Here is a 15,520-nt window from a genome sequence, read left to right as displayed (position 1 = left end):
AAAGCATACTATTAGCAAGAGGGAATCTTCTAATTTTATTATTATTTTATTAGGGAATTTTATTTGATAATTTTAGAACAAGGCCATGATTATATAATGAGGCTACAGCACAAAGCACATACATCTTCTAATGGGATCAAACAAAAACGGAGAATTTTATTTCAAATTCAGACATCTACATCAGTTTTTAAAGCATTTTTAAAGGTAAAACTGAATAAGATGCTTGTACAGAGCTTGTATTATCATCGCAGTAAATAGAAAAAGGTTATTAAATCTTCATAGTTTTTCTACAGTGTTTTGTATACTCAACTGTATTGGTATATTACACAGTTACATATTCATATTTTCTCTAGCCCAGTTACAGGAAGTGAGGTTTTAACTCAGGAACAGCTGGTAGCTATTAGGAAACAGAGTCTGTTAATTAAAAGCCGCATTATACTAATATTCCAGCATTTGGTAGTGAATAATGATCAAGTATGAGGCAGACCTGGAACCCTTTTTGATTTCTCAAGGTCATATGTGGATAGATGCACGTTCTTTGATAAGTCAGGTGCAGAACAGACCCATCCCTTAGGAGCTCACACATTCTCTCATCTGCTTTCCTCAGCATTACCTTATTATTTTCTGCCATGGATGTGACTGATTAATTTTGTCACAGTGCCTCTGTTTGTGCTGTGCTGTTTGGACCTGCCCTTTTCTGTAATGTCTGATCAAAACCTATTAAGCTTGATGCTTTCCACTACAGCTACATGGAGCTTCAGTAACATCTACCTTCCTGGCTGAGTGCTTCTTCCTCAGTGGTACACATACACAAAGGCCCAATGTAGTAACTTACTGTATATTACATCTAGACATATAGTTAACTCTCATATTTGTGCCCTTGTTTTATAGTCAATCTACTATCCAAAGTGGATGACAAAAACTGTACAATCAAACCACTCTTGCTGTCAAAATGTGAACCATGCAGTTATATAATGTGCCCCTCTGTCCTTCCTAATCAGGACACACTAATGATTTCCCAATTGTGACTTAAATAGGCCTGTTTTTTCTCCTCAAATGGCTTTGTTGCCAAAAATGAGTGCTTTTCAAGTTCCCCTCTGCCACCAGGATGATAATGCAAGTTGTCATTTTTTTATATATCACTGTACACTGAATATATTAAAGAGTCCTCCGTCATAATTAAAAATATAGGCAAGATGTTAAAAAAATAGCACTGCTGTAGCAAATGCAGGAAAGCAACGACAGCTGTAGTAAGAGAGAATTTTCAAACAAATTTCAGTAATCAACACAGTTTGATCATACTTTGAAAATAAATCATTATGTTCATTAAAGAATGAACTGTACTGAAACAAAATTCTTGATTGTTGCAGGTCACATACAAAACCTCTGTTATTAATGACTATATACAGTAATAGGAATTAGTTTCTGGGAACATTAGTAAATTTCCTAAACCGATTTTTCTCAGCTCAGCTGGATTGCTATGATAAAAAACAATATTAGAAACAGCTACTGAATACCTATTAATGTTGTATACATACATTTGAAGAACACAATTATTACTATACCTGATAATTTAATAATCTGCACACGTGTTCAGAGATGTGTTGATAGAGTCACCAATGTTTAATCAAACGTTTACGAAGATTTTAACAGCTAGATTGTCATTTTCATATCAAGAAGTAATTGTATTCTCTTTTTTTTATTTCTAGACAAAATATCTACAGGCGAGGTCACAACATGTATCCACTGTTCAATTAATAATGGTGTACTTGCAGTGTTAATTTATTGGTTTAGTAACATTATAAAAAATACCATACCGATTTGGCAACGTAGTCCTCATTCTTCATGAGAGCTAATTAAAAGGAAAGAATGCATTTCCAATAATTTCAAACTTGTTGGCAGTATTTTAACACTAAGTTATATACCATTACAGTATATACCATTTGGAGTATTTGGTCCCTGAAAGTGATAAAACACAGCAGTCAGTGTCAAAATATTAAAATCCTATCTGGAGACAAACGTTTGCACATACTATTGTCTATGCTCCAGGTATTACTGTATATGATGCAGCTAAAATTATCTGCACTTTCAGAGAACAAAACCTATCTGTATTTAGGTTTGACACCCGAAGAAGGCTCCACAGCCGAAAATGTTGTGTTTTCTTTCTTCTCTTTTCAGCATGGAATAAACCAATTACTTGTTCCTATCTGTATTTATAGTATATACATACTGTATCCATATTGTTTGAAGGCATTTTCAGTTAAATGTGTGTGCAATCAATGTCTCCAAATCCTGTTACAGCAAATCTGGAACTGACTTCTGACATATTGTCACTACTCCTTATTTCAGTACAGCAGTTATAATCGTATGAATCACTTTCACATGTGAGGTACACTACAACATTTTGTAGGAAATTCAAGTTCTTCACTTTGAGCTTCACATACTGTAGGTCACAGCAGCTAATCTACGCAGGCACAGTCACATTTTCATACTATCATGTGTTAAATCTAAAAAACTATACCTAGACAAGTACATACTCTTCTTGGGTTGTCATTATCTTTGCCACCATCTGAGGTCTGACAATTTGAGCCTCCTTCAGATTTGCTGCTGCAGTTGCAGTTCTGAGAAACACCAATATCAGATTTCTGTTCTAAACCAAATCACACAGTGTTGTTCCAAAAGTGCTTACATACATGTTCATTACCTAAAATCACCCTAATTCAAATGCAAATTAGCGCCTGAAAAAATAATTATATCCAATGCTAAATAGCTACAAATGTTACTGATTACTTAATTTTATCAATCAGCACAAAGGTGGAAATCATATTAGCATAATGTCCTAAGGATATACGAATATTGTCCCATTGCAAATTGCCAGAATAGTTGCTAATTTATTTGTAAATGAACAAATCATTAATTTGTTTAAATTGTCTAAGCTTTAAATTGTCGTCATTTTAACTCCCCGTTTTAATTTCAAGAAACCAGAGGCAGCTTCTTAAAACAGCTAGGTTTATTTCTTGAAAAGAGACAAGCCTCCAGTGTTACAAAATCAAAAGAAACATTTAAACTAATTTTCCTCTTATCGTCTGAACATTTTATGCAACACTTTACCAAAGTATTCATCTGGTCTTCACACTAAGGAAATAACAGGTTGTAACTTACCTCAGTGGTAAAGTTTCAAGAATACAGCCCTAAGAACACAATGGTCCAGACAATTTTTCTACCTGTTTAATTAAGCTGTTGAGGTATTTGTCATGGAGTGGAAAAAAAAAACACTACAGCATGTAGAACAAAATGCAGCTGAAATTTCCACTTGAGAGAACACATTCACCAAGAAAGTGGAGAGTTGCCCTTGACTCTTTTATTAACAGCTTTCCAGTATAGTGTAACTTCAGAATGAGCTAGATCCTTTTCACAACAGTCTTATAAATTATTCTGCTCATTAAAAGCACCAAGTGACGGAAGGACTTTTCAATCACTAGGATTCTAGAACAAGTGACAAGTAAAGCACAAGATACTGTCCCATGTTTCTCACACAAAGAAATGTATCCTTCATATTTGATAAGAGTCAATCCACAAAGCAACATGATACTGAGGTGCCTATCAAAAAGAGAAATACACATCACTATGCACTCTTCATAAAATATCAGGATTATGTCCATATAACTGGACAAACAAAGGGAAATGTCTATGATGCAAACTAATCCTACAACCACAATGTCTGTATTCTAAAACAGATTAAGTTCCATTTTTAAACTTATCATGACAATATACTGTATGTTAAGAGTAAAGAGCTCCAAAATCTGTTTGTAGGCAAATTGTACTATTGGAGTCACTGCAAAGAACCTGAACTGTAGGATGGAAAACACCAGGATATGAATGAGAAAGAAGTAAGCGACACTTGGATGAGAGGGAATTTTGTTGTGTGGCTAGAGAACACTTCTTTTTTCTGAGAAAATTGTGTCTATATTGCACTTAGTCACAGCTACAAATCAAAAGGCTGACATTAATTGTTAGGCTTAACAATTAATAGGTTTTAGGTAATTCCCATGAAGCAAAACAAAAAGCTGTCCCATGGCCTTGGGAATTCAAAATAAAGCAAAAACACCTCCAACGTTCTGCAAGGTGCAGTGTGTCAGAAATACTTGAGGACAAAAACTAGATACAGTAGAAATGCAAAGACAACAGGAAAAAAAAGTAGAGTATTACCACAAATACAACAGGTCTATTGTAATTACCAATTAATACCTCAAATCAAATTAATTTTATTTGAAAAAAACTACAAACTAGGTACTATATAAATTGGCTACTGGTGGCCCCACATTTTACACTTCTGTGGATAAACAGTGTATGGATGAGGTTAACTGAAAACATATGGAAAAGTCTGATCAATTTGTACTTTTCAAGAGTATTCAAGCACTTTTTTTAAAAAAGCAGCAGACATTTTTTTAAAACAAAGTGTGAAGAGTGATAAACTAGAATTTTGCATCCACTCATTTAAAAAAAATAATGTTAAAACCTAGAGAATGAAATAATATGAAACAAAGAATATAGGCATGTTAAAACCTAGAGAATGAAATAATATGAAACAAAGAATATAAGCATTCTAGACCTGACATTGCTTTTGCCTACACCATTTATCTCTACTGCACCTTGTGTTATAGATTAATACAATGTGTCCCTGAATCTGAGAACTGATGGTTTTCATTGGATCTCTTAATGCACCTGAACAATTGTTTATTTAATCTCCCCAACGAAAAACAAAAACTAACATTATCTAGGATGTCAAAATAGAGATCATCATAGAGTTTGCAATTGCTCCTGTTGTTGACTTCTGCTGTATGACTGATTTAGATATTTAGACCTTGATTTGGGTCAGTATTAAATAATAAGATAATTGAAAATATGAGAGAGGAAAAACTCCACTGCATAGTCATTAGGAAAAAATAAAAGCATAAGGCAATTCAGTTTAGATTAAGTAGTGCACCAGTTATTTGGTTTAAAAACAAAAAACACATTTATAATACAACAGTGCAACCTAGATTCAACCCCGTTCAACCTAGTGAGTAAATGTTTCCATATATAATTACAGGGTTCACAAATATATACATATTTTTCTCATTAGTGTGGTCATTAGGAACTGAAACATTTTTCTTCTCTTTGATTTTTGAGTTGAAGTCGGCTCCGAGTCTATACACCATGAAATGACGTAACAGTGAAGTATCCACAAATCTGTCCTGTTGTTATTGTGAAATTTAAAAATGTGTTATTCAAATTTATTCTGAACTAACGTTTTCTAAAGAACCCCCCATCAAACAGGAACATCCATCTAACGGGAATGAATCGCAACCTGAGCCGTGTTGTTATAAGGTGGTCTTGTATCATGGTTACGTGGCAGAAGTTTCATGGTGGCATGTATTAGAAATAAAATACAAGTATGTATTAGAAATAAAATAATAAAAAAGTTAGGGGAATCAGTGTGGAGAAGGCAATCGACATTTTGGCAATTTTGAAGGACGATGGCCACTGACCGTAGTCTTCCAGGGATTTCAGCGTGACGTCTGCATGGGTGGAGCCGAAGGCATTGCGGACAAACCGCCGTCTTCTCCTCAGGTCATCCTCCCAGTAGTCCAGACGCCAGAAATCGTGCAGCAGGCTGCGTGAAAGACACAGGGGTCGCGTTAGCAGAGTGACCTCTTTTTGCACACTTAACCTGAAAGAGGAGACTCACTGTGATAACCTAGCAATTTCTTGCACATATTGAGGACTGTAGTGACCTGCAAGTAGCTCAGAGAAGCTTCTATCAAACAGTGGTACCAGCAGCTCAGGATGTAAATCACAGTGAGTTCAAGTAACAAATACAGCATCAAATTACAAGTATAAATGGCACAGCTTGCTTTCTTTTTTACTGTGTTTTTAACAAGTCTTGTAAATCAAAGGCGGCAACCTCAACGCAGACAGCATGCAGTTTAATGATGGTGGGGGTCTCTCCGCAGAATAAAGCATGGACTATAAAATACTGTCCCACTTGCATATGTGGAGCCAATGATTAAAATAATGTGCTGAAATATTCATTGAATTGATTCCCAAGGCCCCTGGAGCAACCCAAAAGAAAATTGCATTTTTATTCATTATTAATAACACTGAATTAGAGCTAAAAAAAAAGAGAAAAGTTTCAGCATGTGGTAACCATCTTTGTAAATTATTATTCCAACATTAGCGAGGACCTTGGATAATTTTATTGCTTGGAGCTAATGCAAACCATTAAGTGCCAGTGCTCGCATCAGGTTACTAAGTGCTTCTTTTTTCAAGTGTTCTTTAGCTGGAGAAATTTCAAAGGCTTTTGTGTCTCCTCAAGAAGGGCCTGTGCTGAAAATGCTGCAGTTAATTTACTGAAAGTGAGTTAAAAAAACAAGTAAAAGGAGAGTGATGATTAAAATACTTTAAGGCAGATGACACAACAATGCAGTACAAGTACAGCATGTGGTCTATCTTCATCAGCAGCAGTGGTGAGGAATTTGTGCTGATGAAAAGGAAATAGATATGTCAGTTGGATTTTTTTTTCCTTATAATTTCATGTTTCAATGAATGAAATACTAGTTTCATGAATATAGCGTGCTGTATAGTTAAATAAAGAGTCCTTTTCATTAATACTGCAATAGAACATATAATAAATTTAGAAACATGCCGTTCTGTTCACATAAGGTATTTTACCCAGTTTCACTCTTAGGATCTATTTCTACTTCATTTTCAAATCAAAGCTAACAAAGGCCCGAAAACAAACAAAAGAAAGATTTTACTGCCAATTTCTTAAATTCTTCGTTTCAGGATGAAACGTTTCAGTGTGTTACAAATACGTACACATTTAAAATATAGCAAAAATACTCATGTTTTTAAAGTCTGCTCACTGCTAATAGCTAAAGCTATTACGAGGAATGTTAATAAAATGGAATTCCCGTGGAAAAAAATGCAATTTGCAACAGAGCAAATCTATGCAACTCCATCTAGAACAGTTCTTTCTTTAAATTGTTCACACTCTAGTGAAGTTCCTTTAATTGACAGCACTAACTCAACACCTTCACAGTTTATTGCAGAGCTGATTTTTATTTTAACAATTCATAAAGTACCAGCATTTACACAAAAGATATCCGTTTCCCCCAAGCAAATTGTTATATCTCACTGTATTTGCAGGCGTGAAGAAAATTCGAGTGCAGATTTGACATGCTGAGCAGAATTAAGTCCTTAGCTCCCAGCCACGGATTTCATTGTATAGCTTTTTCCGGTATAATATTCAAGCAGTTTAAACAGATTAAAGTGTTATAAGGGATCACAATACAAAAGCTACCACCTCATTCCTTGAATATTATATCTACAAATGACAGAAATCACAAGACTCCAGAGACTTAACACACAGCTCACAACGGATATAGCTGATCTTCAGTTTAACATCAATCATGTGAGTATGTGTCTGTATGAACAGGCCCGCTGCTAAAAGTTTATATATGAAAAGCTTCTACAACCGAATGCTGTCCTCCGTCATTTTCATAAAGCTTGCAGGAGAAAAAGAAAGATGTCAAGTAACTGAAGGGTGAAACCCACTTAAATGATATTGTAACTGTGAGATTACACAGAGAAAATGTAAATCTGATGCAGGCAAAGAACAGATTATATCACTATAACTATGACTCCAAAACAGATTCATTCTACGGGACTGGTGAAAATGTAAAGGTAACTGTTGAACCTGCTAATAACATAAAAAGCAAATCTATTAATCCTAAAAAAAAAGTTATAAAATAGAAATGTTCGGTAAGTGATTTTTTGTAATAACGGTTTCTGAAAAACATAATATTCTTGACTTGTTGATTGCAAGAAAGGGAACCAAAGCTATTTTAAGAATTTCTTATTTGTTTGGGAACATTGATTTATGCCTTAGATAGGGTACTAGAGTAAAATACTCATTAGAAGCTAATATCATTCTTGGTGACTTTTTTTTAAAATCAATGATTATAGGAAAGACCCTTTACTTTCAAACAAAAACATTTTAGAACTGGCACTCAGCTGCACCACTATGGATGAACAACTTAAACTAACTCTTAAATTATTCACTTTCACCTTTTGTTTTAAACCTTTTCAGGGCATGAGCTTTTGCTGTGATGTATTTTCTAAAAAGGACCTATGAGTTTTAAACCCTGTGGTCAACGTAGTTGAATTTCTACAATGCCAGATTTGCAAATTATAAAGTACTCCACATCTAGGGTGGTCTTGACAGAGGTTTAGAGAGCCGTGTAGAAACCATGTTAAAACCAGGCAGGGAGAAAGAGGCAGCGTATTAAAGCTATTAGGATGTGCTTGGAGCCATGCCTGGAGAGAATTCATTTCTCATTTGCCTGCCCCTAAGGCCAAGCTCCTGCACTGGGTCAACTTAAACATGGCACTGAAGAAGTCCAGCCCTGTGCATGCTGTTTGTCATTCAGTGTTGGCAGTTTTTACTGCTTCCCTTCTCAGGCAAGGATTTTCTGTGTGAAATTCCCATAGAAAACTAAGAAAGACTGTATGGGGCAAAAAAAAAACACAAGAGTGCTCCTGGGTTGCATACTGACAGATAAAAGTCAGCAAAATTAAAAACATTTAAAATATTTACAGGATAATATTCAAAATGTCATCTCCAATTTAATGGTTGATATAAGAAGTATTAACATAGTCACTAAAAAGGGTCATGCTGAACAGTGTGTACTGAACAGTATACTCTGCTTCCACAACCAACAACAAAATATTCTGTATTCCTAATCCAGATTATACTAAAAAATAAACACAATTAACAAAAGACTATATAAACAACCCCCTTTTAAACTATAGTATAGGAAAGATTAAGAAAAAAGTGTAGTTTTCATACAATTTTAAGCTGTAACCTACAGGTAGTTTCTCAAAGTCATGTTCTTCAAGTTAATGTTTATACTTGAATAATGAATATTGATGTTATTAGGCCACATCTGTCATTTTGAAATAAAGTACAAATCTTAGTTATGGTTCCTTTAAAGTTTTTCTTTAATAAACAGTGGAAACTTCCCTTGAAGAGCTTGGTTTTGGGAAAACAGGTCTCATATATGCTCAGACATCCTGCTTACACTCTAAATCCTAGAAGTGAGCACTGAGACATAGGGTTGCTTCATTTACATCGACAATACTTTGATAAATAAGGGGAAACTAAGACCTCATAAGCAAACATCTTAATCTTAGTGCTTGGTAATAACAGAGTATTGTATACTGGTTAAGGACAAGGGCCTTGTAACATATTTAAAACACCATCACTTCTCTTAGTCTTCCATTAGAGGTGATTATTTCTGAATATCTGTAATGGAGCAAACATTGAATTTCAAAGCCCCATAAATCACGTCCTTCATAGCTCACCAATGACAGACTATTCATCAGTGCAGCAATCTGTACGAATAATTAGCTCCCTTGACTTCCACACTCTACTTACCAATTGTACACCATGACAAAAAACGTGGAAGCCAAGCGTCACGGAAAGCAGACAAAATTTATTAGTCACATCGCCCATCAATCACTGAAATGGATTTCAAACTGCATTTTAAAAGCTAATTTTCCAACGCTGATAACGAAAACTATCAGTAAAGGGTACGTGGCCACTTTTATTTATTGCCGCCCTTAGCTCCTAAAGTGCTTTGTGATAAATGTGGAAAAAAATCTGAACATGTTACTGTGCATTTAAATATTTTTTCTTCAGCTGCTGTTCTTCTTGTTTGCTTTGCAGAACGGAATTCCACACTTCCCTCTGTAGGGAGATATATAAGCAATATCTCTGATTAATTTTACAAAAGCAGAAACATTTAACAGCATGAGCCAAAATAAAATAAGGATGATTTAGAAGAGATTTCATAAAATTTCTGGGAAAAAATCAAAACATCGCAATAGCTTTTGGATTTGACTATCAATACAGTGGACAGATTGACATAGTGGAATTATTAAAATACAAATGTGGACCTAATGAGAAATCCTTGAATTTATTTAGGGGAGATTTTGTTAAAGAGATTACACAGGTGATATAGCAGTCACAATATTTATGAAGCCCATATTATTCAGCCCATGCACTGTAAAACTGAGACCAAAAGACATAGGGTATTCAGGTCAGACCTACTATGTCCCCACATGCTACACGGAAACATTTATTAGCACTGAATTTAAAAAAGAAGATGAATTTACAGCTCAGTGCTTACTCTTTTTAGTAGAATGGCTGACATCTGACTGCAAACACTTGTTTAACACTGGACTTTGTGTCAGCACCAGTCAACAAAGCTCACCGCACTCAGACAGCTATTCATTCCCGTACAAATGAAATATTTAAGCATTTTATTATGCCTTCTCTTCAACAGCTGCGCTCCACTAAGCACACCAAGGTCATTTTTTAAAGAATACAAATGATCAGATTGATGAATTATTAAGTCACAAAAGCATCTGTGTGGACCCCAGCACTGTATACCATCCTTGGGGCCAAAGCCCTTCCAGTTTCACAGGGCCAGGCATTCAAAGTGCGGTAGCACAGCCCAGACATCAAACTTCTCACAAGGTCATAACGCAGCTATTTCTATGTCAATGTCTTGGCCAGACTCCAGGACAAGTTCATTTAAAAAGAGCCAATGCAACACAAAGCACACGAGGCCCAGCTACTGGAAAAAGCTTGGACTCTGCTTCTGTCAGCCTCTACCAAGTAAATGATTAAGCTTTTTCTCACAAGCCTGAAGTCTTACTTAACCAAGCTGGCAGCTTTCACAGCTGACTACTGCTTTCCTCAAATCAAAAGTGTGGTATAGCAGCAGTGCTCTTCAAATTCCCTCAATCTGCAAATCTAGGAATTCACTATTCGTCCCCCTAAGAAGAAGTAACACATGACTACTTAATAGTGAGAAAACAGTTTCAGTAATGTCAATAATTTGATGTGTAATTAACCTACATGACACCTCAGGTCTTTTTAATGTGATTAACACTCTTCTTCCTCTGGTTTCCAAAAGCCATGACATTGTGCCAAATGTGAGACACCTCGTCAAACAGTGCCAGTTGTAGTCAACATCCTCCTTATTTTTCAATAAGACTTATTCTTAAAAAGTTGCTGTTACCAATGCTTCCTCAGTAAAGTTTTTTTTTAAAAAGCCAGTTTCCAAACCTTTCCACCGGAGGGCTTTGTTAAGCAACTAATTGATGGCTATAAATCAATTACAAAACACAAAAGAATCTGAGTGTAAAAACCATAATTTATCAAATTCCACTCAAAGATCATTTTTACTGAGAAACCATTTTCTGAAGCTCTGTTAATAAAATCATGCTACTAAAATCCCCGCAATTTAATAATTCATACACAGGAGAGAGGAGCTCCCTCTTTGACAAAGCACATCCTTTCACCGAGGTAAGATTGAATCGAGTATAATAAGACCTGCCTTGTGATTACAGTTTAATTAATGTAGATTTTCACTGCACTCCATAAATCCTAGATTTCAAGAAAGCACTCTATAAAGGCAAAAAGAAAAACCCTAATCACCGAATAACTTCAATGCACTTCGTGCAGTAGCCTGACTTGACAGACATTTCTTAATATAACTTTTCTATTGCAAACAAACCGGAAACATAACATTTAAACACTAATCCTTTTTCAAAATAGAAAGCAGGCGGATGGGCTCATTTTATACAATTTATGGAGACAGTATCCATCAAAGACTGCAAGTGTTTTCATTAACACACTGTTAAAAGGAATCATTGCGGTAAATACTCCTACAGCTTTGGTATCACTGTAAGAAATGAGATGATGCGTGGTAACGTGCAGTGTAAATCGTAAACTTTCTCCAATTACACCCAAAAAGTTAAAACGTATTCATTCTGTCAATACATTCCAGGTATGGAAAACAAACAACCTTAGTGATGTCAACATATTTTTGATTCAATTAATCAAAGCAATCTTTTCTTATATAAAAGCAGTCACTTATGCATCGACAGATATCATAACACGACAAACCTTTTAGTCTAACTACCAAATGCAATATGTTTAAGTAACATCCAATTTGTCCAAAGAAAGACTGCATTATCTTTTCTTAGACTGCTAAAAAAAGAAGAATTCAATAAAGCATCATTATATTCCCTTTAAATGGTTCCATTACAGGATTCTGTAACAACAGCCTAATCTCTGGATAATTATAATAAATGTCTGTAATCAAAGCAGGAACTATTTAAAAAGGGTAAAGGGCTGTTTTTCATCAACGTCATTGTAGCCCTATGATCTTTTCAACATCCAGCTCTCTCCCAGACCACCTCCTGGAAGGGGAAGTAACGCAAGTCTAAGCGGCTCAGCAGAGAATGTTGTGTTTCCATGAAACAGCCCCAGAGTATAACACAACACAAACTCCCATTTTAATCAACCTAAGGAAACATCTGTTTTTACTGCTTGGTGGGTCAAAAAATCCACATATATACTCAATGCTGAGAAATTACATAATGCGTACTACATCTCTATTCTCTGTTGCTGTACTCTACATTCGTACACACAAACAAAACACGTAAAGACAGCTAAATAGTTGGAACATCTCAATCCACAAATTGTTTTTTTTCTCCCATTAGGGCCGCATTTCTGCATAGTCTGTAATCTGGTCACCATTACAAAAGATATACAAGTCTTAAAGGAAGCAAAATGTTGAAGGAAATGCATTGATACATCTCAGAAATGAACCTGAAATGTCTATAAAAAGGGACTTTAAAACGATTTGTAACCCTATCCACATTGGTTGTACAGTATCATGGTATCCAGATGGCAATCTACCTCTGTTTTTGTGCTGTGGATTAATGGTCATTAAATATAGTGTGAAGCAATGTATTTTACCTTTTCTAAAACATTTTCAATTCCAATTTCTTTGGAATTCTATGACTTACCTTAATTCTTTAATATAATCTTTCTTTATTAAATCAATACAGTGAGCTTCAATATCCATTATACAGTACATCCATAATTGCTTATGAAACAGCCTTGAAACATCTTAGAAAGATGTGACATGCATGCAATTTCATTTGAAAAAATGAGCTCACAGATCAAATATAAAAGGAAAAAAGACAATTTTTGGTAATATATGGAAGGATCCTGAAGACCTTAGCTTTGGTACAGAAGAGGTGTTCTGCACTGTTTTTTAAGGCTAATACAATGTCAGTCTTTAAAACATCTCAAATAACAAATCATAACATTTTCATTCTGGTGGTAAGAAAAACTAATTTTACACTGTGAGAACTATTTCCAGTAAAACTTGGAAAATATGTGAGCCTGGCATGTGGCCATGTTAAAGAGCAACACTCAGTGAAAAAGAAGAGGCATGTGATACTAAACGCTAGCATTGCCAAAGCCCAGAATCAAAGTGCACAGCTCACAACAGCAACATTTGACACGCACTATAGGCTATAAATAAAATCAGGACAATGATTCAATTTATTTTTTTGCCTTCAACCAAAGATACTCATCTTTACAAGCAATGTTACCAGCCTGTGTAGCCGTAGGATTTTTAAAAAAAATCAACTTTCAACACAAATCCGCTTATTTCCTACTGTGCTATTGTTCAAAACTTAACACAGACCAGTTTTTATGCCTAATAAGCAAACATTGATCTCCAGTAAAACGTGACCAGAAGCCTGATAAAATTACGGGAAATGACTGTATGTGATCAGTATGGCTTTCATCTGCATTCTCTCCCCCCACCCTCCCGAAAACCCGACATTGATTTTACTGTTCAGCTGTGAACAGAGAGAGGCCAGCTGTGACAAGGCAACTCACCAGAACTAGATTAGGGTCAAAACTCAGGCAGACAAGGAGCCTAACCTGTCCTCAATGAGGGCAATGAAGAAATAACCTCCATATGCAGCAATGACCAGCAGAGAAAAACTCAGGGACTGTAAGAAAGAGGAGCACTGGAAAAAAAAGACTCATTTAAATAGACTGCCTCACAGGCAGGAACCAACCTTTTTCTCTGAGAATTCCCACAAGTGTAAAAGGTAAAATTTATGACAGAACACTGCAAGGCTAGATTCCCTTTGCGTAGCCTTTCACATTTATTTAGCGGAGCACAATCCCCGAAAATGACCTTTATGCAATTCTTTCCAGGCTGTCGTGAAATGATCTAAAACCTATTGCCAGTTTACCATTTGAATAATATTATTTAACAAAGGGCTTGTGCCCTTGGGTCATTTTTATAGCTTTGCCACCACAGCTGTGTAGATTTTAATGATATTTTCCACCTTTTATCTTAAAAGAAAGACCACACTGGAAAGAAGGGGGAGGTTAATTTTAGATTCTGTTAACACTGGACAATAAAAATGTCCATACTCCTCTCTGAGGTTCTCTTGCTGTTTCTTAATGCTCTTAGTCATGCCCAGTGCAAATAAAAGTTAGTTCAGACAGGGCCAGTTAGCAAAGCCTTCCATTCCTTTTGTTTAGAACATCTGTATGCAGGGGAAATAGCATAACAAACCATTACTATCACCAACAGCGTGAAGCAAACTTTGCAATATACAATATACAACATATTGATCCCACATTCCACAATATCACAGCGAAAGGCACAATGCAAAAAGATGATAAAGAAATAAATTGTACCCAAGTGTGCACAGCATGTTAGTGATTGTAATAGTGTAATAAATAATAAACAGAATTGATTATACTGGGTTAAAGCAGAAACGTGTGCCAGTGCATTATTACGTCTGCAATAACTTTCATGCAAAGCAGAGGCCGAAAGCTTGTGCAGTTCAGACCTTGATCTTTGATTAAGACCTTTCACATGCATTTGTGCAGCTGATGCTGAAAAGTGCCTTTTTCTCAAAGTCTTAGCTTGTTGCCTTGAGTTCTCTCAAGATTCACATTATAATGAGAATTTAATATGCTCCTCTTTATTTAGGTTATGCTGAAGTGTTTGCATTACAGAATTTAACTTCTTTAATGCATGCAGTCTATCATAGGTATAATTCAGATCTGCTTTTCAGCGGCTATTTCAAAGCAAAATTAAAATAAATCTCTTAAATTTTTACACTCAACATGGGTAAACTATGTCTAGACAAATTATGTGGCTTCCAAAGCGACAATTGTCTGAATTAACCTTTCTCTGGGGATAATTAGCACAGGCAACAAGGTTAAAAATACCCCAAGGGAAGAGCATTTTGCAGGTCAAGAACAAATGGGAAAGCAAGCAATGAAAAGGTAGAACAAAAGAATGTCTTTTCTTGCCTAGTATGCATACATAAATTGAGATACTTCACAAGATACAGTATACACACAGCAAATTCAGTTCAAATACTTGCAGCAAATCTTTAGTTTAACATATTCATGGTTTTGTAAATCCCAGAATTAATGCATAAACATTTTTGGATTATGGTCATACTGTATATTACATTTAAATTAAAGTATTCTAGTTTTTTATATCCTCAAAGTGAATTATTATAGAAAACTACCAGAATTAAAACAGGAACTTTTTCCCCTATGGAACAG

At 35.4% G+C, this 15,520-nt stretch overlaps 1 protein-coding gene across 18 annotated transcripts in view; it reads right to left on the bottom strand.

The window, feature by feature from the left end:
* nbeaa (neurobeachin a) overlaps window positions 1-15,520 on the bottom strand; it is a 361,778-nt gene that overhangs the window by 115,482 nt on the left and 230,776 nt on the right. For all 18 annotated transcript variants that reach the window (XM_088639451.1, XM_088639435.1, XM_088639437.1 and 15 more), the window contains one exon: window positions 5,532-5,656. In XM_088639451.1, coding sequence (XP_088495577.1) covers window positions 5,532-5,656 — 125 coding nt within the window. The remainder of the gene's footprint in view (window positions 1-5,531; window positions 5,657-15,520) is intronic.

Source organism: Lepisosteus platostomus, chromosome 7 (genome assembly GCF_059453375.1).
Source record: "Lepisosteus platostomus isolate fLepPlt1 chromosome 7, fLepPlt1.hap1, whole genome shotgun sequence".
Lineage (NCBI taxonomy): Eukaryota > Metazoa > Chordata > Actinopteri > Semionotiformes > Lepisosteidae > Lepisosteus > Lepisosteus platostomus.
The sequence above is the reverse complement of the archived record's forward strand: the minus strand, read 5'-3'. Positions and strand labels throughout refer to the sequence as shown.